The following is a 25,750-nucleotide window of genomic DNA, read 5'->3' as shown; positions in this document are numbered from 1 at the left end:
CTCTGATGCACTGCTTCTGCTGGAGTGTTATGAGCACTAGCTATTCATAGGCAGTCCTTAGAAATGCAGGAAAGGGGTCTTATCTTCCTTATGGTGGTGGTGCCATATTACCAGCTCCCCATCTTTCTGCATCATCTGCCAATGACTTTGGTCAGAGTTTAGTTTGGTGCCTAAATTCCAGTGAGACTCACACAATGATGCATTTATTTATTCCTGGGCTCTAAGCAGGGCTGAAATGGCAGTGTGCTGATGTTTTACCCAGCAAGGAAATAATCAGTAAAATTCTTTTTAAAAATTGATTATTATCATATTTGTAAAAGGGAATCATGTAAAAAGAACTGAGCCTTTACAGTTTGGGTACCAGAATATAAATGTTTTTGCCATGAATGATCTTGTGCCAAATAACCTAGCACCCCTCCCCCCAAAAAAGGTGTGTTTGAGAGAAACAGATTCCATTTTAGTCATTTTCCTTAAGAAAGGGAAGTTTAGTAGCTCTATGGCTCATGATTTAGCAACCAAAACAACTTTGAACATATTTTATCTGGTAAAAGAAAGGTTGCTGATTTGACATAAATGTTAATGACAGAATAAGACCCAATTCTCAAGATATTTTTTCTTTTATTTAAAATGTTAACTATCACAACACATTGTACAATAAAATTAAGACCTTAGAATCACATTAAAACTTTTAAAACATCTCTATATAGTCATAAACCATGAAACATGCTTCAGGGATACACCACAGTTTGCTACCAAATCTCAGTACATTTTCACCATGAAAACAAATGGAGAAGCACAGCATATCTGTGAGTTTCCTTTCTTCACACGTCGCTGATATGACTGCTCTTGAGAAACAGAAATTATTTCTTTCTTTGGAGACTGTATCATTGATAGGTTCCTACCACTTCATTGAACACTGCTTTGTTGAGAAATTACCACTGATTTCTATTTCTGAGGGAGTTGCCATGTTAGAATTATAACACACTTTTACAACACATCTTGGCACAATATGAAAAATAAATACTTTTTGAGTTTTCAACTCAAAACAACAATTATTATTAAATAAATAATTATTCTTCATAGCGTCTGTCTCATTTTACCTTTCATCAGCCATTGACACAAATGAAGCTGGATAAATAATACGTTAGGTAGTTTATTTACGTCTTCTTTCATAATTCTGCATTGCACTCCTTTCATAAGCCACTGAGAACAAAAAGATGGTAAAAGGTTTGTTAGGAGGCTTTACTGACACAGCTGAACAGATAAAGTTCAAGGCATAGAGTAATTTCTTTTAAACTGATAATTACTTTTTTGCTTCCACTTAAGTATTTCTAAGAGTCTTATTTACAGATCTTCCAATTGGGCCTCAATAAGTCTCTATCCTGATTGGAAGTGATCTAACCACAAAATTCTTGGTTATTTGGTTATCCTTATATACTTGGTGCCCTAAAGTGCATTTCCACAATATACTGCAATGTCGATTCTCAACACCTTTCTCAAGCAGTGGCAGACACCCATGGTGATTCATAGAAAGGACAATGCCTAAAGTAATCAGGAATAGTAGTAGGAAGAAAGTACAATGTGTGACTTTTATTCTAGAACACAGTTAACCAATCACAGGCCATGAGCCAAATCCAGCCCACCATCTTTTCCTGTAAATAATGTTTTATTGGAACAGGGATAAAGTCTATGCCTACTTTAACATTAAAATGGCAAATCTGAGTAATTGCTACAGAGGCTGCCTGGCTCACATAGTCTAAAATATTTACTATCTGGGAGCTCCCATTGAGGCTTAGCGTTAGCGGAAACAAATCTGACTATCATCCATGAAGATGCAGGTTTGATCCCTGGCCTCGCTCAGTGGCATTACCGTGAGCTGTAGTGTAGGTCACAGACGTGGCTTGGATCCTGCGTTGCTGTGGCTGTGGCGTAGGCCAGAAGCTGCAGCTCCGATTCGACCCCTAGCCTGGGAACCACCATATGCCATGGGTGCAGCACTAGAAATATAAAATAATAATATTTACTATCTGGCTCTTTATAGAAAAAGTTTGCTGACTTCTTGTACAGGGGTACCTAATGGTATAAGGGTCTCTTCCTGTCTTGTGGATTCCTCTCAGGGACAGATTGTCCTTGAGACTAAAAACAATCTCATTGTCTTAGGTAGGACAATTGTGCCATCTAAATACAACATCGTTTACCTTACCTCCTAGCACCCTAATGACCTATGAAAGGTTAATCACTGCTTCCAAAGGTATTTAACACATAGCTAACAAGTAATTTATGTATTTTGATTATCTGGACAGAAAAAAAAGCGCTGAAATTATATCATTATATTACATTATTAAATATAATTCCAAAGGGGTCTGTAACCACAAAAGGGTAAGGATTAGATTGTTGTGATCAAATACTTAAGTATATTGTTCACCATTTTAGCTAATACTTTACATACTTAGATTTTCATCACAGTAAAACTACTGTTCCTTTAAAAATTCAATATGCATGTATAAAATAATGAATTTAAATAGAAATAGGGAGTTCCCATGGTGGCTCTGCAGAAACAAACCTGATTAATATCCATGAGGATGAGGGTTCAACCCCTGGCCTCACTCAGTGGGTTAACAATCTGATGTTGCTGTGAGCTGTGGTGTAGGTCAGCAGATACAGCTCTGATTTGACCCCTAGCCTGGGAACTTCCATATGCCACAGGCGCGGCCCTAAAAAGACAAAAAACAAAACAAAAAAGAAAAAGAAAAAGTAGAAAGAACGTGAAAGACGTAGGAATTGTAGGTCCCAGTCCAAAGAATTTTCTCAGTGAGAAGGATTTGTTGAAAGACAAAGTGGGTTTATCACTTTGTCCGTGTTATCTTTTCCTTTTCACCACTAAGCAGATGGTCTGTAGCATCCAGCATTCCCTTAAGTGAGGCTATCAATACACTGGAAGTTTTATGTCGATCACATACACACTTCTGGGGGAAATAGTCTGAGCCCCAATCTGGGCAGTTCTGAAGGGAAGAAACAGTCTGTTTCTCACCCTTGTTTGTTTCTATCTGGAGGAGGATGACTAGCACAAGTTCATTCCTGAGGCACTTTCAGTAACATAATGTTGTTCCTCAGAGAAGGGAGATAAACGCTAATGTCAACTAACCAAAGATAGATCAGTGATTGATCTGGAACATAATGTCCTCTTGACTGGAAGCATCGTTTCTTACCTGGTCCATGAACTCTCTAAAACCACATGTAAATGTTTGTATGTGTGAGCTGATGTGTGTATGAGCTGCATGCATATGAGTTTCTAGATTTCAAAGGGGCATGTGGCCACAAAAGGGTAAAGATCAGATGGGTATAGAAGACACCTCAACTGATCAAATGAAAGGGCATCTGATTGAGTATAGATTACATGTTTACCCATTTTTTCCTTTTATATTTTCTTAACTAAAATGGAGGAGCAAAGATTTAGTCATAAATTGGTTCAGATTCATGTAGTTACCATTAGATATGATTATATTATTTTAAGCATATTTAATAGCATCTAATGTGTTCTAAACTGCATACTATCTGTATTTTGTTTGTTTGTTTGTTTGCTTTTTTGTCTTTTTGTCTTTTTAGGGCCACACCCGTGGCATATGGTGGTTCCCAGGCTAGGGGTCTAATTAGAGCTGTTGCTGCCAGCCTACGCCAGAGCCACAGCATCACCAGATCCGAGCCGCATCTGCGACCACAGCTCACGGCAACACCGGATCCTTAACCCGCTGAGCGAGGCGAGGGATCAAACCTGCAACCTCATAGTTCCTAGTCTGATTCGTTCCTGCTGTGTCAAGACGGGAACTCCGCAGTATCTGTATTATTTGTAAAATTAGCATGTTCTGCAACTTGTATCAATTCTGAAATTGGAAAGTTGATGACTTGTATGATTATCAAGACAACCACAGGTATATAAGGGCTAGTGTACATTTTTAAAACCAGTGTGGTTTAAACTTATATTCCATTTCTAAAAGTTATAAGATAATACATATTAGTAAAACAATTTTAGATTTTCATTAGGTACACTGGTAACTTCTTTATAATTTAAACTTGAGAATCCTCCAAATTACTGAAGAAATATAAACGTAGTATCTGAGTTTAGACGGGAGAGAGCCAATATAAATAACAGGATTCAGGATACATCATTTTTACATGGACTTTTTCAGAGTAATTAAGCCAGCACATCTGAAGTTATAGATTTTCAGGAAACTAGAAATACTCTAAATAGGTAAGATCAGTGATGGTTACTTTCTAATTAATTACACAATTAGTATTTTGATTCTAATTTTGCTGAAGGTAAAATAAAAAGAATCTGAATAGCTTTTCCAAAAAAACTAAACTAAGGACTCTAAGGTCTGAATGAGTTTAACAAAGTATCAGTCTCTATGAAAAAGATATAGGGGTTATCTAACCTTGAAAATACTGTGATGAAAGAGTTGAGAAACAAGAGTTTTCAGATATATGCATGTGGTATTTACATAGAAGATAGAAGTTACAGAAAAGAAATATGCAATCTTAATATCAAGTGAAGGAATTGTTCAGAATTAAACTGGATTATTGAAGAGAACTGTGGTACTCCTCTCTAAGAATTTTATACCCAGAACTGATTATAACCCTCTAGGATAATTTGAATGTGTTCCTTTCTGAAAGCAATGGAACACACTATGCTACTCTCATAGTTGTAAACATTCATCAGAATGGTTAGAGTTTGAGCTCCTACAATTTGATAAAGAGCCAGTAATTGGTATAAATGGGTTTGTTTTTGTTTACTTATCTGTTTATTTTTGTGAGGGAAGACTGTCAGATTTAACCTTTTGTAAGACTTTCCAAATACCTTGGTAACAAGTGAAAATCAGTTTTACTCCCTGCTCTCCACCCCCTACCCCTTTAGTTCAATAAGGTTAGATATGGCTCATTGAACAAGATATGAGGGAAAGGATGTTAGACTAGCCCAAAGATTCAGGTTAAGTAATGACTAAAGGGGACAGACACTGGGAGTTTGAGAAAGATAGATTGATATTGTGTGATAGCTATAAATCCACTCTTGGATTTATTTACTACATAGATTTTTCCACCATAAATGCCCATTTTAATTATTATTCCTGTTTAATACTTTAAAGAATGCCTTAGAGAAAACAGAAGTAGATTTAAGATACTGTTTATTTTTAGTCATGGTTTTATACATACCAGAATTTAAAGCTCTTTTGCCCATTAGTCCAACAAAGGAATCTGTTTTATGCCCTGGAAAAATACATTTAGGGGTATTTTAATATGTATATCTTTGAGGAAATAAACTATTATAACTAGTACCAAAAAAGCAAGTTTCCAAAGGTATGCCTATATAATAAATATATAACTATTTCAAGTTTTGGTGAACCTGAAAAAAATAAAGATTCCTAATAAGTCTTATAAATGACACTAAATCAAATAATACAATGAAAGCACCTTTCTCAATTCTATACCTAAATATTAGCAAGGACACTTTATTCATATTATAATCTGTTTATATATAATGTTTTAAATATTGTTGCTGCTAGCTTTGGTTTTTAAGGGGTCAATTTCACATTTGTGTGACAGAAATGTCAAAGCTTGTTTCCTCACATTATGGAATATATTGTATTTCTCAGGAAGCTGAAGCTTAGTTAAATCAGATCCTATACTTGATGATTATAAACTTCTAAAGGTGACTACTTCTATTTTATTGGATTTTTAAAATACTTCTTTTGGAAAAGGTATATCAGTTTTTACATTAAGAGAGTACATTTATTTCTTTACATAGAATTTTGCTATGTATAATTCCTTGGAAAGTCAAGTCCTTAGAAATTCAATCTGAATAAGATATATTTACTTTCAAAGATGAAGCCCTTGGAAAGGATTATCATTTTAACTCTGGTGGGAGGACGTCTGCTGGTTTATACTATATTAGTTGAGAACACTGCTGTTTTAGTGTGGCCTATTCTGCCCCCAGTGAACCAAAATCCAAGCTGGGGTAAGTGAACAAGATTGAGATGGGCCCCTGGGACTTCCTGTCAACTCTGGTTCCTTTAACTGGGAAACGGATCAAATGACTGTCAAGCCATGATTCTGCCATCTTTGTTGCTCTAAGAAATGTTTCACTGTGCTTTGAAAGACTGAGGTTTCCCATTCAATTATGGGATCAAAAAGCTACATTTCTATCTTTACCTTTAGTATGGATTCTCTATGCACATATTCATCCCATTACTTTAATTGGCTGCTGGATTACTCTATAATTGATGTCATAATATCCAGCATACTAAAGTAAACTAGGAGATGCCTATAAATGCTTGGATTTTTGTTTCTGCAGTGGAAGTAGTGGGTGGGGATGAGGGAAGAGGCATATGTGGTGAATTTTTACCCCTAGGGTTGAAATTCTTACCTAAAACTAAAAATTATAGGAGTTTAAGGATTCCTTTTTTCTTTCCTTCCTTCCTTTCTTCCTCCCTTCCTTCCTCCCTCTTTCTTCCCTCCCTCTTTTTTCTTTAGCAGATTAAAAGAAAAAAATATTTTTTTCGGTTTCTGTGGGTCAGGAATTTAGCAAAAGTTTAGTTAAGAATTAAGGATTTTTAATATAACACATCATTTTGGTAAGTATGACATGTTTAAGCAACAGAGCTTTAAACAATCATGTTCTGGATGTAATTTGAGTCTTCTCCATTCTTATACTGTCTTAATTGAAAATATCAAGTCTTAAGTTACAACAGAAAATATTACATAAAGTAGAATTGAATCTAATTACATTTGCATTTGATAAATGACAAAATGATATGTAACTTACTTTTATGAGAGATCTGGCCATGTCCTATTGAAAAAAAGATAAAATTAGCAAACACGATAGATTCATTTTAGAGGTGCTACATTATTTCTTTTAAAGAGAATTATAAAAGGAATTGATTTTTTAAATAACATGACATTTCCCATTCAAGGACTATGCTGAGGAATATAGGAGAACCGTAAATACTAGTCAAATTATTAATAATAAAAACAAAATATCTTAACAAACGAAAGTAATATTTTGAAGTCACTTATATGGGCCATGGATTCAAAGCCAGGACTGAGAGACTCCTGAGGCCGGTTAATAACTGCCTGGCCGAAACACCTCTCTGTCTTCTTATAAGAGACATATCTTCAAGGCTGGCCACAGTTTGATGCTCAGGAGAGAGAGATGGAAATCCATCTCTTTAATCAAGAGGCATTGTCAAGAATCTGTATTTCAGCCCAAAGAAGACTTCATTTTCATACACGTGCATTTTCATAAATGTGCATTCATAATAGTAAAATAAAGATTTATAGAAATGTTTACCATAAAGAGCCTTTAACAGGGCCACTTGTTTTTCAATTGAGGAATCTGACAAGAGACAATTGACATTAACTATTTACCCGTTCCATTGATGGTGTGATGAATTCAAGGAATTAAATATTTCTATCATGAGGCACCGGGTAGCTAACTGTAATCTAACCTCAGTGGTCTCAAATCAGTTTCCACATGCACTGAGAACATTCCGAGTACTACCCCTTGGAGGCCCCTAGCCTTTCTCTTTGACAGTTTGGATCCTTAGTTAAGGGGGTACTTCGCTAAAATTAGTTCTTGTTCTTGGTGGTTCTAAGGATCTCTCCCTCCCCCGCGGGCACGCATGAGTTAGCGAGGTGAGGGTCAGAATCGTGCCTTGAGAGATATACCCTCTTTAGGGTGGAAATCTTTACCCAAAGAGCAAGGTAGGCTGGGTGCGAGTGCGAGCTAGGCGGAGAAGGGCGAGTTGCCCAGGAAGAGAGAGAGGATGGTTGCCTATCTCACCAGCATCCCGTTTGCCCATTAATCCGAAGAACTGCTGAGGCTTGGGTCTCCGCGCGATTCTCTGAAGAAGATGCTCAAAGGGCTCCGGCAGCTCCTCCTGGAGGACAGATGTACCGACAAACGGCCATGTAGGCAACCAATGAGAGGCCCGGGAAACCGAGTCCTCCTTGCGGTGCGCTCCAGCCTTGGGCAAATCTCGGCGGTGGGGTTCGGCCAGGTCTGGGCTGGGGAACTAGCATCCAGGCGAGAGGAGGCCGGGCTTCCTCACGCCTGGAGGCTCCTTCTCTCGACCCCACCCCGAGGAATCCAAGTCCAGCGCCGCCCCCTCCCCCAGGCCCTGCCCTTGAGAGTTAGCTGGAGCAGCACCTTCTGCTCTTTCCGCCCAGCCCGGGGAGCCTCACTCATCTACCTCTCAGCCACCAGACTTTGTCTTTTCTCTGTCGCCAGCTTTGGGACCTCTCACGGTCTAAACGCACAGTAGTGGGGTGGTGGTGGCGGGATGGGAGGTTAGGGATGGTGACAGCGCTTTAAAGGGATTTGCACTGCGCGATTTGCCCTGTCCCCGAGGGGCACGCTCCCTTGCGCGAACAGCCTGTTAGCCTTCTAAAGGAAAACTAGCAGCTATGTCCTCAGGGCGATAAAATAAAAGTCAAGGCAGGAAGTTAGCTTCCCATTCACGGCGCCCCTCCAAGCCTTCGGCAGCTCGCCACTTGCCCAGCGTTCCCTAACGCCCTGTCCTGGCAGCTGGACCCGAGTGCCCGAAATCTGCGTTATTACGGGATGAAATTCCGTGTTTTCACTCTTGTGAGGATCCCAGAATCATCAGGGAGGGAATTATTTCTCTGGAGAGTTCCTGAGACCCAGTGATGCAGCCCTCCGTAAGAAATCGGCTTCGTGGGTGCAAAATCTCATTTAGGACCCAGAGGATGGGGTTCCTTTGCCTCCCTCCTCCCGCGCCTCCACTGCCTCTGGTTGTAGTCCCGGTGCCCACTGCAGTAACTGGGGTGCTATCTCGAGGGGTAAGTGACAGCTCCTGAGCCTAGGAAGAACGGTGCGGGCCATCTCAAAGACTGGGTCTCACCTTTATCTGGTCGCTGTCTGACCAGTCGGACCAATAATTCAGATCATCGTTGGCTCCGATTTCTTCTGCAAACAGTTGAGTAGAGACGAGAAAAAAGACTGCCAAGGCCACGAGGATTTTCATGTTCGATTTCTGGAAAGAGTGAGGAGAAGGGAAAGGGGAGAATATCTATATGGGGTGGCTATCCTAGAGTTGAAGCAACAGAAATTTCAGCCCCACAGCCGAGCTCAGAGCCGACTGAAACAAGATATACCGCCTAAGGGCTAAAGTCCTGACTGTACCATTTAGGAAAGAGACTCAAGCCCGCAACCTTCTCAAATCCCCTTCTTCCTGGATCACAATTCCTCCAGCCCCTAACTCACCAATCCACACCTTCAAGCCTGTAGGTGGAAGACAAGGATACCCGCCTTTCCCTAGTCTCTCTGCTGTTTCCCACGGTTCCCCGATCCAGCGGGTCCACCAGCCCCGCTAGACCCGGTCTCCGAGCAGTGCGCGTGGCAGAAAGCGCTCCCGGTAGGGCGCAGGCACCTACCACAGCTGAACCGTCCGCGGGGTTCCTCCGGCTGGTCTGAGCGCTCGCCCGGCGCTCTGCAATCCGTCTCCGCAATTGCGGAGAAGGAGGTCAGCAGCGCGCTCTTTTGCCTGCTGGCTGCCGGCGCGCTATTTATTCCAGTCTCCTTGAGGCTCGAGACCCACGTGACACGCTCCCCACGCGACTTTCTCTCAATATTTAATTAGCCGCCTCCTCTCCTTTCGCTTGCGTCTGATTGAGAGTTTCCGAGACGGTAATCCGTCCGTGCGCATAACATCTGGACCCAATTGGGTTCGAAGTGACGCAACTTTAGGAAAATCGAGATCTCGCCATACAATCCCCAGCGTTCCGTCTTCTTCCGCCTGCAGATCTGACGCCCCCTCCCCTATCTTTCTTCCGAACGGGGTTCCATGACACCTGAGATTACTCATCAGAATTGAGCAAAGTGACTCATTCCTCGGACTTTGGCAACTTTTACGTACCTTGAGACGTCAGGATAAGTTGCACTTTAAAGAATGGCCAAAAAACTTTAGATATTAAGATACTGTCGTTGGAAATCAGGCTAAGAAAGAACTTCAGACTGGGGTGGGGGAGGCATTCTCCCCGCCCCACCCCCATTTCCATCTGCAGAGTGTCTTAAGATTTTCTGAGATATAGCATCTTTCCATGAGCAGAACACCCTTTCCCCAAATCAGCTGGAATAGTGGCGTTTCTTCAGCAGTACTAAAGGACTTCTCAGTCTCACAGTATTTCAGGGGATGGAAACAAATCTATTTTACGTTTTGGAGACAGGAGAATTTAAACGTGGCATTACATAGTAGAACTTTTATAGCAGCGTCCTTGTGGAATACCTCCTCCCCCCGCCCCCCAGCTACCTGGCCATATGCAGGAGCAAGGGTTGGAAAAGAACGTTTTGTTTCTCTGCTACACTTACTCTCAGAAGGCTGAGAAATCCTCAAGAGATGTACCGGATCCTTCAGGGTTATCACTAAAGGACTCTTCAGCTCCTTCCTAAGTTTCTCCTTTATAGGAAAATTAGTGTAGGGAAGATGCTAATTGCTAAGAGCCCATGATTTGCCTCCAAGACATGTTTATTTCTTCTCTCACTGAATTAAATGACTATTCTGTCTGGGGTGGAGTTGTTTTCTCCTCTTTCCTTAGTAAGTATTCTGTTTTCCAGTTAATTCTGATGTTCTAGTATAGTGGATAAAAAATTATTGCAGTTTATTTAAACAAATATTTTTCCCTCTAATATTTGTTGTTTTTACTTAAATAAACCTGACTTTTCAAGTTCACATTTACATATCTCATTTCTTTAGGCCTGGCCTTGCAACATGAGGTATTCTATTCTTTGTTTTTATAACTTTTTAAATGGAGAATTATAAACATTTAGGAAAGTAGAGAGGCTCATCCACTTAAAAAATTTACGGGTTTCACTTACAAACTCTTTCTATTTCCCCACCATGATTATTTCAAAGCAAAGCTCAGACATAATTTCAACTCTAAATATTTCAGAATGTCTATAGAAAGTGTAAGTATCTTTAAAATTAAAAATATAAGCATGCCACTTTTCTACCTAAAAACAACATAAAATAATTCGTTACATATGGTCAAGTCAGTGTTCAAATATTCCCCATTTTTTCATAAGCCCCTCCTCAATACAGTTTACTAGATGAAATCAGAATTATAATGAAGTCCATACTTTCATGGTTCATATATATATGTACATGTGTATATATATATATATATATATATACACACGCATTTTGGTTTATACACACACACACACACACACATTTTTTTGGTCATCTTTTTGTCTTTTCTAGGGCTCCACCCAAGGCATATGGAGGTTCCCAGGCTAGGGGTCTAATTAGACTTGTAGCTGCCCGCCTATGGCCTAGGCTAGAGCTACAGCAATGTGGGATCCGAGCTGTGCCTGCAACCTACACCACAGCTCATCGCAATGCCAGATCCTTACAGAGTGAGGCCATGGATCAAACCCGAAACCTCATGGTTCCTACTTGGATTTGTTAACCACTGAGCCACAATGGGAACTCCTGGTTCAAATATCTCTTAAGTCTTCCTTAATCTATAGTCCATGCCCACCCCACTCTCACTCTGCTTCACACACTCTCTCCTTCTGGCTCTCTTTGTCCTTAGGGATAAAACTGCTCAATAAAATATACTACCTTCTGGAATTTTGATTGCCCCCTACAAGTTTCTTTTAACTTGTTCCTCTCTTCTATTTCCTGTTAATTGGTAGTTATATCTAAAAGTTTGATGCCATGGTGGTTCAGTTTTTTTGACAAAGCTACTTTACGTGTGTTTTTAGGAAGCACACGATACCTTTTTTTTTTTTCCTTTTGAGACATTAGCAGCTTTTGCTGATCAAAATATCTGATTACCTTATTAGTACTTTTGAAATAGTGTTATTCTGATTTTATCATTCTTTTTTTTTTTTTTTTTTTACTTATTAGCTGGCTTATTTCTTCCTTATAAAGAGAATTTTTTTCTCAATAACTATGTAGTTACTCTAAGACATGACTAGTATAGGAAAGGTGAGATAAGAGCTTGATTACTTCCCTTTACCAGTTTGAAAAATAATGAGTTGGTAAATTAACACATTCAAATATGGCCCTCTCCCCCAAATTTAAGATTATTATGATCACATGGATTTAAACATAATTGAAGTATTTTAATTCTTCAAGAAAAAGATAGAAGCAGACCTCCTTGTAATCAATGTTCAAATTATCCCATTTCTTGGCCAGCAGGTGATTTTTCAAACTGGCTCCCGAGACATTAGATATGCCTTAAATTGGCTTTAATGGCTTTCTTGTTTTTGGTGAGACAAGCTGTTCCAGGTTTAAACTGTGTATTTCCTTGCAGACTTGCAATTTGCATTTAAGGAGCTCTTGTTTCTTTTGAATTAGAAATGATAATTAGAAACCATAATCTGGGTATTATGGGTGCATGTTGCTACTGAGTTCTTCTTGGTTTCAAGACTTTTTCAATGAATAGAGCTGAAAATGTGTGTGTGTAAAATCATGAACATATTCTGACATTTTCTTTTCAAATCAGGGTACTAGTCTTTTCTTAACCTCTTCTATTTTGCATCTTCTCTTCCAGGCCAAAAAAACAAAAAAAAAAAAACAAAAAACAAAAAAACCCAGTTCACAGTGACATCAACATTAATACTCATTTGCTTTATCCCAATACACAATTCCAACATTGTTAGCAATATGATTATTAGAAACAGCCTAAGAGTTTTTAATTGCAATTTTTTGCTCTTAAAAACATATTATACAATGTATCTTCAGTCAACTTAACTGCTTTAAAGTCATTTTAAAAGTTCCTCTCTGCATGATTATGCTATTAACTCTTATACACATAGAATAATTTGCTCACTTTGCTCTTGAATTTTAGGGATTGTTTTTAAATTTAACTTTAGAATTATGTAAAATGCAAAGTTCCAAACTCAAATATTTGAAACCTAATGTAGTCAAAGAAGTGTAGCTTCAATTCCTGTTCCTCTACCCTCTTCTTTCTAAGTAACTCTTTCTTTTAGGTTTTTAGTTTACCTTTTTATTATTATTGTTATTATATTATAAGCAAAAAGCTATTCATATCATTTTCCACCTTGTAAAATTTCATACCTAAAGAGGGGCATGTTAGATTAATTTTTTCTTAGTTGCTGATATGACTTACAAAGTAAAAATAAAGATGCCAGTTTCACAATTACTTCCCTGTTAGCTCAATGTAACCAAATGTATAACTATTCAGATGCCACATATGCACCATGGCACATAAAATAATGCAGAATAGTACAATAATGTATTTTTGAAATTACCCAAAACTCAGAAATTTCCACCTGTAACATTATTTTGAATATATTTCTATTAATATATGTAGAAGAATAAAAAAATAGTCACAGATAAATAAAAGTTATGAAAGTAGTATGAGATCATAAGAAATTGTGGGGTTTTTTTCTTTTTCGTTTTTGTTTTTTTTGCTTTTTTAGTACCGCACCCTCAGATATGGAAGTTCCCAGGCTAGGGTCAAATTGGAGGTACAGCTGCTGGACTACGCCACAGCCACAGCAATGCAGGATCCCCAAACCACTGAGTGAGGCCAGGGATTGAACCCACATCCTTATGGACACTAGTCAGATTCGTTTTCACTGAACCATAAGTCCCCATAGGAAGTTTTTTTTTTTTTTTTTTTTTTTTCTTTTAATCTTTTTGCCATTTCTTGAGCCGCTCCCGTGGCATATGGAGGTTCCCAGGCTAGGGGTCTAATCAGAGCTGTAGCTGCCAGCCTACACCAGAGCCACAGCAACATGGGATCCGAGCCGCGTCTGCGACCTGCACCACAGCTCACAGCAATGCCGGATCGTTAACCCACTGAGCAAGGGCAGGGATCGAACCCGCAACTTCATGGTTCCTAGTCGGATTCGTTAACCACTGTGCCACAACGGGAACTCCTAGGAAGTATTTTTAATGAAAGATGGTTGTTTATATTTTATTTGACTTTAGAGTAGAAAAACAAAATGAAAGCGAACAATATTTCTTCACCACAATAATTTTTTCCATAAAAGTATCCATTAATGTTAAAAAATAATATTTAGAAATAAACATTAAGATGTAACATTTTAAAAAGTAGATATTTGACAATATTTATTCCCTGTTTTGAAAAAAGAAAACATTTTCACTCAAACTTCTTCCCATTTCCCTTACCCCTTACTTCGCAATTTTCATAGTTGTATTATTACTTTAACATTTTTCAGGTTTATAACATTCATATTTATTTTTGCTACTGTATTTTCAATCCTTAGCTGTCTATTATTCATTCTATATTTAAACAGATTGATTTTCACCCCAGTCCTTTTAATCTAGCTTTGCTCTTCTCCAGTTTATTTTCAGTCCTTTTTTATTTGGCTAGATGTTACTGTCAAGCAAATTTTCCTTCCTCAAGAAGAAACTGCACAATTGTATTCCTTGAGTTCTTTCATGCTGGTGTATGTTTCTCAGGGGCTCCTATGCTTGAATGACATTTTGAATAGTTATAATATTTAAAAAATAAATTTCATTTTTCTTAGAAATTTATGAGCTTTGCTTCATTGTCCTGTAGAATTCAGTTGTTGTGGAGAATTCTCAGATGGGATAATTTTTCCTCCTGCTTGGATGTGATTTACTGTTTTGATTTAGTATCTGAGCTCTTTTGCTTCAATATCTGAGAAGTTTTTTCTTTATCCCTGACATTCAGTAGCTCAATTGGGATATGTCTTGCAGTTGATCATCCTACATCTAATATTATTGGAGTATCATAAACTATTTTTGTTTTGCAGATATATTCTCTCTTCATTTTGGGGAATTCTATTGTATTATGTTTTTTTGGAATATATATTTGAAATGGAAATTCCACTTCAAGAATATTATGATCTTTTTCTTTAGATCTTAGTGTATTTAATTATATATATCTATAATATTGTAATATGTATATCTCATGTCTATAACTCTCTTACAAATTGTTTTAATTCTTTACTCTTTTTCATCCACATTCACTTTAGTTAACTTTTCCTCTTTGTGTCAGTAATTGACTTTGGTGTCAGTAATTCACTTCACTGTATCTAAATTACTTACTATTTCCATAATCATGCTACATAGTCCCCAATTTTTTCTCATAGACTGGTAATTTTCTTTTTCATCGCATTTAATTTCTTTATTATTTTATTGATATGTTTTTATTTTATTGATTATGTATTTATTAAGATGTTCTTGGTGTGAAGTAAGTGAGGGAGTTTTCTTCAGTTTCTCGAGTTATGTTTTCTTTAAGTTCACTGGTAAAGTGCATGAGTTTTGAGCAAGTGCTATCAATTTAAATACAAGTTTAATAACTTGCTAGCCATGTGGCCTTTGAAAAAATTACTTAGGCACACCCTGCCTCAATTCTCTAACCTGCCAGATAGGATAATAGATAATACTTACATCATAAGTTTGCTGTAGGTGCCAACTGAGTATACATGAAGTATAAAAAAAGAATGCTTAGCACAGACAATGAACATTTAACTATTTGTATTATTCTGGGTGGCCTCTGTGTGTGTCTGTCCATGGTTAATTTTATGTGTCAACTTGGGTAGGCTATGATGGCCTCTTGTTAGGCCCAACATGAGTCTAGATATTACCATGAAGGTATATTTTTTAGATGTGGTTAATATTTGAATGAGTAGACTTTGGTTAACACCATTATTCTATATTATATGGGTTGTCATCATCCAACCAGTTGAAGGCTTTAAGAGAAAAGGACTGAGGTTCCCTCAGGAAGAGGGAAATCTGCCTCCAGATTGCCTTTGGACTCAAGGCATCAACTTCTTGCTGAATTCCAGCCTTCCAGGCTGCCTTGTGGATTTTATATTTGCCACCCCCATAATTATGTAAGCTAATTCCTTAAAATCCCTAATTGACTTCTTAAAAATCAATCTCTCCCTGTTTTTCCTCCTATACATGCACACACACACACACACACAAGCCCACACCCCCACACCCACACACCCTATTAGTTCTGTTTTTCTGGAGGATACTCAACAGTGTGTAATAAATTTATATTTGAAGTTTCTGGAACATTCCAGAAACCATCTGGGCCATTCTCTCCAGCTAGATGTTGTTTGGGTGGCTCTGGGCAGAGTGTAAGTTACTATTGATTCTATTTCTATAATACTGGAGAATTTTTTTTTTTTTTTTTTCCCCACTGAGGGCTAGGAATTTTGCCTTTCATTCACTTTTCTTAGCCTGTGGGAATGACAGAGAAGGGGCACCTTGGATGAGATGTAGTGAATACCTAGTCTCTGCTCTTTCTCCTGAGATTTTGTGCAGTGTCTTGTTCCATGCAATTCCCTGGTGGGAGGGCCTGTTCCTTTCTTTTGAGAGTCCCCCCTGGATTTGGATTTCTGGGTGCATGACAGCTTCCTTCCACTTCCCTTTAAATGTCAGCTCTATTTTCTTTCCTGGTGTCACCAGTTTCCTGTCAGTCACTTACATTTTGGAAGAAAATAACAATCTACTCATTCTGTTTTCTCTCCATGTGTAGCATCATTGAGAATTCTCAGAATTTTTTTTGACTTACAAATAAAACTTTATGAAGGTGATGATAATGTTAAGAAGATGGAGGCTCTATGGAGCCAGGCAGTGATGGGCCTATCTGCTTTGCTCTAGAATTTTCTTTCATTCATTTGCTACAAATTCTTAAGATTACTTCCTTAATTTGAGAGTGACTCTTGATTTGTTTAGTTGCTGATGGTGGATTTTATTTTATTTTTTTTCCTAGAATTAACAATTTTTTGTTTGTTTGTTTTTTGTTTTAGGGCTGCACCAGCAGCATATGGAGTTTCCCAGGCTAGGGGTTGAATCGGAGCTATAGCTGCCCGCTACAGCCACAGCCACAGCAACATGAGATCTGAGCCACATTTGTGACCTACACTGCAGCTCACAGCAACACCAGATCCTTAACCCACTGAGTGAGGCCAGGGATGAACCCACAACCTCTTGATTCCTAGTCGGATTCGTTTCTGCTGTGCCATGCTGGGCCCTCCTGAAATTAACAATTTTTACTTTATTTTGTAAGTGTTAGAGAAAGCCTGAAATAGTACCATGTTATGTTATCTGACTAGTAAATGTTTGTAGAATTGATGGATATTGTCCATACCACATGCATGCATCAGTTCTTTAGTGTTTTCTAGCCCCAGACTCCCAAACTTTAGAAAATCCCCTGGAACACTGCTATTGCTGCAAATGTGACATTGGAAGAATATGTTGTCTGCAGGGTTAAGTTCCTTCATTACCTTTTTCATTTTATTTACCTGGGAAATCTTGCTTCTATGTTCACCTCTTTTCTTTCCCATCGCCTCATGGAAATTCTAAGGTGCCTTATTAATTTTTCAAGCAAGTTGAGTCAATCACTCTTTTAAATCCTTCCAGTCTCCATTATTGCCAGGCTTGTAGTCATTAAGCATTTGCCACTGCATGGGGGAGAGATACCACTCTAGAGGCAAAGGTAAGGTTACAAATTTCTATACCATCTGATGATCTGCTGTAGGCTAGAAGAGATTTTAAGCAACTGTACTCAAAACCAGGTAAAACAATCATGGTTTTGTCAGGGGCTACTAATCCCCTACACCTAAATCTAGTTATTTTCTTCTAGGTTTCATGCTGCTGCTACTTTAAGAGTCTGGCTGTTGTGTTGTCCTTTTGCCCAAAGAGCCTGGTGTAGGAAAGTCAGAAGTGGATACACTGCTGGAAAAAGGACACAATATTTCAACCCTCCAAGCTTCTGCACATGCCACAAAAAGAATTAAATCAATAAATATTTACTCAGTGTTTGCAATTTTCCAAGCAAATATGACAATGGGAATACAAAGATAAATGAGTTTTTTGGAGTTCCTGTCGTGAATCAATGGTAACAAAGCCAACCAGTGTCCATGAGAACTCAGGTTTGATCCCTGGCCTCACTCAGTGGGTTAAGAATCCAGTGTTGCTGTGAGCTGTGGCATAGGTCACAGACGCAGCTTGGATCCAGCATGATTTTGGCTGTGGTGTAGGCTGGCAGCTACAGCTCTGATTAGACCCCTAGCCTGGGAACGTCCATTTGCTGCAGGTGCTTCCCCCACCCGCCAAGAAAAGATGAATGAGTTTTTGCTCCAGCAGGGCTTCAGAAAGTCAGGGGAGGGGGAAAGACATGTAATAGACGCTAGAACAGAGAAGTGAGCATTATATTAAGGCAGCATGGAAGAAAGTTTCTCTGGATGGGAGGCACAGGATAGAAGGCATTCCAGGGAGAGAGAACACTTTAAGCCAAGGCAGAGAGGTAAGGATGCGTGCTGGTTATCCATTGGAGAAGCCAGAACCAAGGTGGCAAGAGTTGGAGTGGGTAGGGATGGAAGGCAGGGTGAAATGAGATGAAGTCAAGTGACAACAACTCTGTCCAGTCTAAACATCAACAAATTCTATTAGCAGATCAAGATAACTTCCTCTGGAACAATAGCAAAGTTCTCAGCTGCTGTTTTTCACCATATGAACTTCTAGTCACTGGTGGCTCTTGATTCAAAAGATGAGGATTTTGGCAGTTTTTTGAACTACTTAATTGTTTGAAAACAATTTTTTAAAATATTTAACAAATGTGTTTTCCTTCCATTGCTTCTGGGTGCAATTAAGAAATTCACATTGTATATACTTGCCAAAAGCTTGAAGATAATCTTCTTATTTAACATGACTCTGCACTATTAAAATAATAAGCCAGACTAATAAGTCAACTGAAAATATTCCTAATCAGATATAAGTTTTGTTAAACTGGATCCTTTAAGATAAAAAAATTCAATTAAAATTAGGTATAGCCATCACAATAGTCTTAGTAAAATGTCCAGTTTGTAACATGTCATAGAAACACTAGCTAAAAATCAGGAAATAACTCATTTTGAACTAGACTAATAAAAGAATGTTCATATTTAGATTCTTCACTGGGAACCCTAAAATAAGGAAGTATGTTTTTCAAAGTTAAACTGAGAAACCCAGATGTGGAGCCCTGCATTATCTCTTTCTTCCTCTAGGCAGTAGTTAATAGTTAATGTGTCTGACAATTGACTTGGAACTAAGGATAGTCTGCACTGAAACCTGTCCTTCCTGATTGCTCCAGCTGCAGGTACACCTTGCCATTTGGCATCCACAGAGCTCTGCTGCACTGCTTCCATTAACGTCTACCAAATGAGGTGTTTTTTTTGTTTGTTTTTTTTTAGGGCTGATGGCTGGTGCGGCATATGAACATTCCAGGGCTAGGGGTCGAATCTGGGCCATAGCTGCACACCTACAGCACAGCCACAGCAACGCCAGATCCAAGGCACTTCTATGACCTGTACCACAGCTCTTAGCACCGGATCCTTAACCCACTGACCAAGGCCAGGGATTGAACACGGGTCCTCATGTATAATAGTTGAGTTCATTACTGCTGAGCCACGATGGGAACTTCTCTACCAAATGAGTTTTGAGCTCAGGCTATCTGGCTCCAGAGTCCATGCCACTGCCTCTTACCTACTATGTTTTCTGCGCTGCTGTAAAGTTGATGTCATTAATGTTTTGGGTGACTGGGGGACAGTGTCTAAGGGAATCCCTAACCATGTATTTCTGTTTTCTAAGCTTCATTAGTGAATGAAATCAAGTCACTGTGAAACTCATCTGGATTTCATTGCTTCTAATTTCTGTCAAAATACTATCATAGGCCTATAGTATAATGTATTCAGTTTAATTGGGTGTTTGGATATAAGATATAAGAGTTTTTGATATAAGAAATTGTTCATGAGTTACATACATCTTGATCAAATAGCTCTTATGGCATTGTTCATTGTGTTATAGGCTTCAAGTCCCCTTTAAGGAGACTAAACCCAAGAGCCTCTGGCCACGTCTCATTGCAATGCCCCTTCCCCCACCTTGAGCAGCCTGGGCTGCTCACTCCCTGCTTTACTGAAGGAATGCCCTTCATTCCTCATGGCCCTCTGTGAAACCTGCTCCCCATGCAAATAAGGTTCACAGCGTGGGTAAAAAAACAATTGTAAAAGTGAGCTGGCCCTCTTCTAACCTGTGTGCACCTGAACTCTCGCTCTCTCTGAAAATGTACTTTCGTTTTAATAAATTTGTTAATGCCAAACCGCCTGCACCTCCAAATCTTTGTTGCCTATGGGCAAGAATGGAGAGAAATAACACAGGAAGACTTAACAATGGGAGTCTTTAATGTTCCTTATATAAAAGACTATGAGATTTATTTCTTTTATTATTGGATGTGTCTTCCCTGGAAAGCTTGATGTGCCTCCTTATATCAGATGGGATTTATTTAATCCAATGTTTTCACCTCTTTCCCTTTGTTTTTATTCTATTTTGTTTATCTCGGCTGTCAGAGAACTCAGAACTAATTTTTGATTTTTGGACTTAATCTGATTACCCAATATTTCTCTTTAAAACTTGGTTTTACTTCTTATGGTTTAATGTTTAAATTTATTTTTATTGTTTATATTGTTTATTATAACTACTTCAATTATATATACAATGGTACACACATATATACATAAATATAATAAAATACCTATACATTTTACATTTCTTACCATTTCTAATACTAATAACCTTGGACCAACTTTTCATGGTCTCTTTTCTATATGATTTAAATGATTTAGCTGTTTTCCCTCACTCCTGGTACATCCTCTCTATGTACGACAATGCAGTTTATAGGACAACTCTGATTATATTATTTTGATCTTCAAATCTGGTAATGTCCTTTTTTTCATGAAGACAATTACATTCTCCTTAACTTATTTCTTAAGATTTTGTAATATGAATTTAGCCTAATTTTCTAGGCTTTTCTCCCACTAGTCTGCTTCTTTGAGACTTCTAATTTAGCCCAATTTGACTACCTATCTGATTGTTCTAGCCAGAAACCTCAGCATCAAAGTTAATCTTCTCCTCTTTGTCATCCCTTTTCCTGCCCCCACCCCATCCATTTCTCAATTAAGATCCTCACTTTTATTTTTTTTAAATTATTTTTTATTTTGGCTGTTCCCAGGGCAGGTGGAAGCTCCCAGACCAAGGATGGAATCCACGCCACAGCAGCGACCTGAGCCACTGAAGTGATAATGTCAGATCCTTAACCCTCAGTGCTGCAAGGGAACTTCCTGGACCCTCAAGTTTTTGTTTTTTTGTTTGTTTTTTGTATTTTTAGGGCCCCACCCACATCATTTGGAAGTTCCCAGGCTAGGGTCGAATCGGAGCTGCAGCTGCCAGCCTACATGACAGCCACAGCAGCACAGGATCCTTAACCACTGATGGAGGCCAGGGATGGAACCTGTGTCCTTATGGTGGATCCTCTCTTTTAAATGTACCTCAAGCACACCCTCTTCTCCTCATTTTCATTGCCACCAGGTGAATCCAGACCATGAAAAATCTCCAGAACTACTTCGATCATCTTCCAATCCACTCTCCACATAGACATTACAATGAGCTTTTAAAATGCAAAAAGCACGTTGTTATTACCTTGTTTAAAACTCAAGGAGGCTTAAATAAAATCTTTCACCCTGGCCTTCAAAGCCATGCACAATCTGCCAACCACTTCATTCATTTCCTGCCCCTCTTCTCCCACTTAGTTCACTTTAGCCCACCAGTGTCTGGTCAGCTCCTTGAACACGGCAATTTCTGTCCTGTCTTTGCCCAGCTCATATATCTGGCTAGAGCAGGAGTTGGCAAACTATAGTCCATTGGCCGAATTTGGTCCACTGCCTGTTTTTGTCAATAAAGTTTTATTGGAGCTCAACCCATGTCCATTTATTTAGGTATTGTCAATGGTACTTTCATATTCCAATGTCAGTCTTAGGTAGCTGCGAAAGAGCACAAATGGCCTTCAAGACATGAAATATTTACTCTTTGTGCCATTATGGAATGTTTGCTGACCTCCAGGCTGAAATATTCATCTCTCCTCTCCTTGCATAGCTGATCTTTTCTCACTGTACAGTTCTCAAGGCAAATGTCTTTGCCTCAGAAAGTCATCCCTAATTACCATATCTAAATGAGTTACCTCCTAAACTTTCTATCATTGTACCAAATTTGTGATTCCATTACACTCACCACAAATTGTGTTTAAATATGATTTGTGTACCTGTGACTGGATTTTTTTATTGAAATGTTCATTTCTTAAGGGCAGGGAACATGTTAGTTTTGTTCTGCACTTTATACTCAGTCTCTGAAATAATACCTGATCCTAGAAGGTAATAAATGTTATCCGAACAAATGAATGAACATATCCTATATCCCACCTCCAAATTTAAAAAGTCATTTCCGGAGTTCCCGTCGTGGCGCAGTGGTTAACGAATCCGACTAGGAACCATGAGGTTGCGGGTTCGGTCCCTGCCCTTGCTCAGTGGGTTAACGATCCGGCGTTGCCGCAAGCTGTGGTGTGGGTTGCAGACGCGGCTCGGATCCTTCGTTGCTGTGGCTCTGGCGTAGGCTGGTGGCTACAGCTCCGATTGGACCCCTAGCCTGGGAACCTCCACATGCCGCCGGAGCGGTCCAAGAAATGGCAACAATAACAACAACAACAACAACAACAACAAAAAAAAGGAGACAAAGGACAAAAAAAAAAAAAAATAAAAAAAAATAAAAAGTCATTTCCCTTTTGCTTGGTGAATATTTTGAGGTGTTTTAAGCAGCCCCTTTCCCAATTTATCTTTCACTGAGAATATGCTTCCTGTGTACTGCTCTTGTGGGGCTCTCTCTGCAGTTTAATCTACTCTCATGGGTGGGATCAGACAATAATTCTCAAATCCTTATTTTGTCTTGAGTTGCTGTGACAATGCATTTGCCAGAGGAGAATATATTAGAGGTCCCTTTAAGTAGTTACATCAAAATGAAACCAGTCAAAGCTATACAATAAGATGCAACAATATTTGCTTAGAGATAATTTTCCTATTAAAAATTACAGAAACATCTAATCTTTAAAATGATAAGAAATTTGTATATAAACATCCTAATATACAATAATTACCTAATTTTGAAACGAACAGCACTAATAGCCCTGAACCTAGCCAGAACACAGATTGGGACTTGAACCCATGTGCTGGGTCTCAAACCCGGTCTAAACCCAGATTGAGACTTGAACCCACATGCCAGGACTCCTCGAACCCAGCCTAAACCCAGGTTGGGACTTAAACCCATGATTTTAAATTAGAATCACTCACCCTGTGTCTGGACTCACTGATGTTCAGCTTCTTCATGTCTCTGCATGCAGAAGGAATTATGCAACAGACGAAGTGATAGGCAAGAAATTGATTTAGTAAGCTGGGATGCTTGTGAGGGGTGCAAGCAGGCAGGCATGGACGCTCTGCCTTGAGGATCTGGTGGGCTAGAGTTTTATCCTCCAAGGGAAGTAGGGGTTGGAAAAGCCTGCCTCTTCCTTTCTGGGAGTAGTAGCTCCTCCTTAGTATTTGTAAGGTGTGTATTCAAATCAGCAGAAGGGTGGTCTTCAAACTCTTGCCCTTGGCCTGAATCTGAATGCCTAATCCCATCCCCCACCCAATGACCTGAGGCAATTCTCATGCCTCCACTAGTGAAGCAAGCCTGCCTTGTGCTGATGGCTTTCTTGAGCAGTTATTATCTTACAGTGATCTCCCAATGTCCCCTAAATTTCCCTCTTTAACTATGGTCCTTTATTGGGACTTCTACAACTATCTGTGCATACTCCATCCCTATCAATTTCATGTCCTTAGTAGTGAAAGTCCACTGTCAATACTGCTTGGCCTTTGATTGTGGCATTAAGATGGCAGAGGAAACACAAACTTTACCACTGACTACAGATTTTATCAGAACAGTTTCATGGGAAGACTCCACAGATATTTAATTGTTCTATAATCAAACGTCCTTATTACACTGTTTTGATGTATTAAGAGCCATGCATAAGACTAATTAGCTAATCAATTAATTGTGAAATCTTAAGAATCAAGCTCCATGTTGCTTTTAGATTTGTGTGAAAGGAGTAGTAAATAAGGAATACATGAAGGACAGTATTCCAAGAAATCCTGGTAAAGTAAACTGGTGAAAATTTCAGTCAAAAGGGGAATCGAGAGACGGAGAGGCATGTTTAACATTATCAGTGGTTAAGAATTTTGCCTGAGATCTTGGATGTGGGGGGATCTGGTTCAGAACCTGAGAGAAAGCCTGGGAGGCTTTACCAAACTTGGACAACAATTTTAATAGCCTGGAACAGAATTTAAAAGAAATCATAAGCTCTTGACTTGGGAAATATCTAGCACTTTGTGGTTGTGATCATCTTTGAAGTTTAAGGGAAATTTGAAGTCACTAATGCCTAAACCATGGGGAAGTTTGATATTTCAGACTAGATGCTTATGCTATAAACAGAAGGTAAAAAGGCCTATAGCCTTCCTCTCTGCTTGTCGTTATGTTGGCCATGCGTCATGTTAGTGGTATGTAAAAATCAGTCATAAACCTATTCCAGTAATAGAGTTATCGTGGATACAAGTACTTGGAGTAAGAATTACATATAAGATAATAATTTATTTTTCTACATCTATGTCAGCCACAAAAGATATCAGTAGAACTATGGATAAATGGATTTTTTAATTATAAGGAAATAATTTAAGTAGAGGCCCAGTGATTTATCTTCCTCCTTTTAGACAACAGAATTCCAGAGATTTGTGATTGATTTTTGCAAGTTTAAAAAGTGGCATTACCAGTAACTAGGACTTCAGAGAAACTTTTGAAATTTTATTGCCAGCCTCTTTTCCATTTACTTCACTTTGGATTCACCCATCTTCTTACTAGGGTAAGTTATTAATTAGAAGAAGCTTTGGGAAGGGAAAGGAAGTCCAGTTATTCCTTATTTAAAAATTTTTTTCCAGTGGCAAATTCACTTCAACTTTGTTTTACCAACATTTCCTAAGAATGCACTAAGCACACAAAAGAAAATTATTTCACTTAAGCCATTCTAGTTTAATGAGATTTTGCTATTTTAAGCTCTACAATGCATAGCTGTTTTGACACTTTGAGTTTCACAGGTGACTGCATGTACTTATAATCAATTAGAGACTATAAGAACATAGCTAATGGAAGGAAAAACAGCTGTTGCAGTAAGATGGGCCTTACTGCTTTATTGTCTGGCTTTTATCATATACAAGCCATTTGACCTTTAGTTAAATAACTTAAGCTTATTCTGTATGTGTGTTTAATATGCTTACATAGTAAGATTTCTGTGATGATAACATGAAATCATATTGTAAAACACATAGTAGAGTGCCCGGGAACTGGTAAACAGTAAATTACAATTATGATTATATCATTATTACTCACTCTAAACATAGTACTAAAGTATTTCAGGGGAAATGTAATACTTCACCAAGAAACATGTCTTGGTATGGAGAATATTTCCATGGAGCAGTTACCTCTGTATACATAAATAAAATTTGCTTACCCAACACTCAGTTTCTGTAAATGAAACCATATCCAATGTGTCTTTGCTTTGATTATGTATCTAAGCTTACAGCACTGGCCTAGATTTTGTAAATACAGGCTTCAAAAGTTTAGATAACATAAGTAAGGCATAGTTCACTTTAAGCAAACTGGTGTTTAAGATACCTTGAAAGGGAGAGGAAAGATTTGTTTTAATATTAGATTCTTGTATTTATAGAAAGCTCCATGTTAGATGGATTAGTTCAAACTGCCATAACAGAATATCATGGACTGACTGGCTTATGAACAATTGGAACACA

At 38.5% G+C, this 25,750-nt stretch overlaps 1 protein-coding gene across 5 annotated transcripts; it reads right to left on the bottom strand.

Annotated features, from left to right (window-relative positions):
• TAC1 (tachykinin precursor 1) lies at nucleotides 599–9,725 on the bottom strand. Of its 5 annotated transcripts, none has more exons than XM_003130164.6 (7): nucleotides 9,448–9,719; nucleotides 8,916–9,047; nucleotides 7,835–7,931; nucleotides 7,343–7,387; nucleotides 6,818–6,841; nucleotides 5,209–5,262; nucleotides 599–1,203 (listed from the first exon to the last, which is right to left on the bottom strand). In XM_003130164.6, the coding sequence occupies exons 2-7, from the start codon at nucleotides 9,036–9,038 to the stop codon at nucleotides 1,154–1,156; spliced, it is 393 nt and encodes a 130-aa protein (XP_003130212.1). In that variant the 5' UTR covers nucleotides 9,039–9,047; nucleotides 9,448–9,719; the 3' UTR covers nucleotides 599–1,153. The 5 variants fall into 5 exon arrangements, with proteins under 5 accessions (XP_003130212.1, XP_013835169.1, XP_005667690.1 ...); XM_013979715.2 differs by lacking the exon at nucleotides 9,448–9,719 and adding an exon at nucleotides 9,278–9,424; XM_005667633.3 differs by lacking the exon at nucleotides 5,209–5,262 and having other exon boundaries at nucleotides 9,448–9,725.

This window comes from Sus scrofa, chromosome 9, assembly GCF_000003025.6.
Source record: "Sus scrofa isolate TJ Tabasco breed Duroc chromosome 9, Sscrofa11.1, whole genome shotgun sequence".
NCBI classification, from domain to species: Eukaryota; Metazoa; Chordata; class Mammalia; order Artiodactyla; family Suidae; genus Sus; species Sus scrofa.
Note: the sequence above shows the minus strand (reverse complement) of the source record. Positions and strands in the feature narration are given on the sequence as shown.

Bases quoted from the DNA above. Each gene is read 5' to 3' on its own strand.
- TAC1 (XM_003130164.6), bottom strand. From the start codon at position 9,038: ATGAAAATCCTCGTGGCCTTGGCAGTCTTTTTTCTCGTCTCTACTCAA. The intron at 7,932-8,915 runs GTGAGACCCAGT...TCTGTCCTCCAG, and splicing joins CAGACAGCGACCAGATAAAG to GAGGAGCTGCCGGAGCCCTT. The intron at 7,388-7,834 runs GTGAGATAGGCA...GTCTCTTGTCAG, and splicing joins AATGGGCAAACGGGATGCTG to ATTCCTCAATTGAAAAACAA.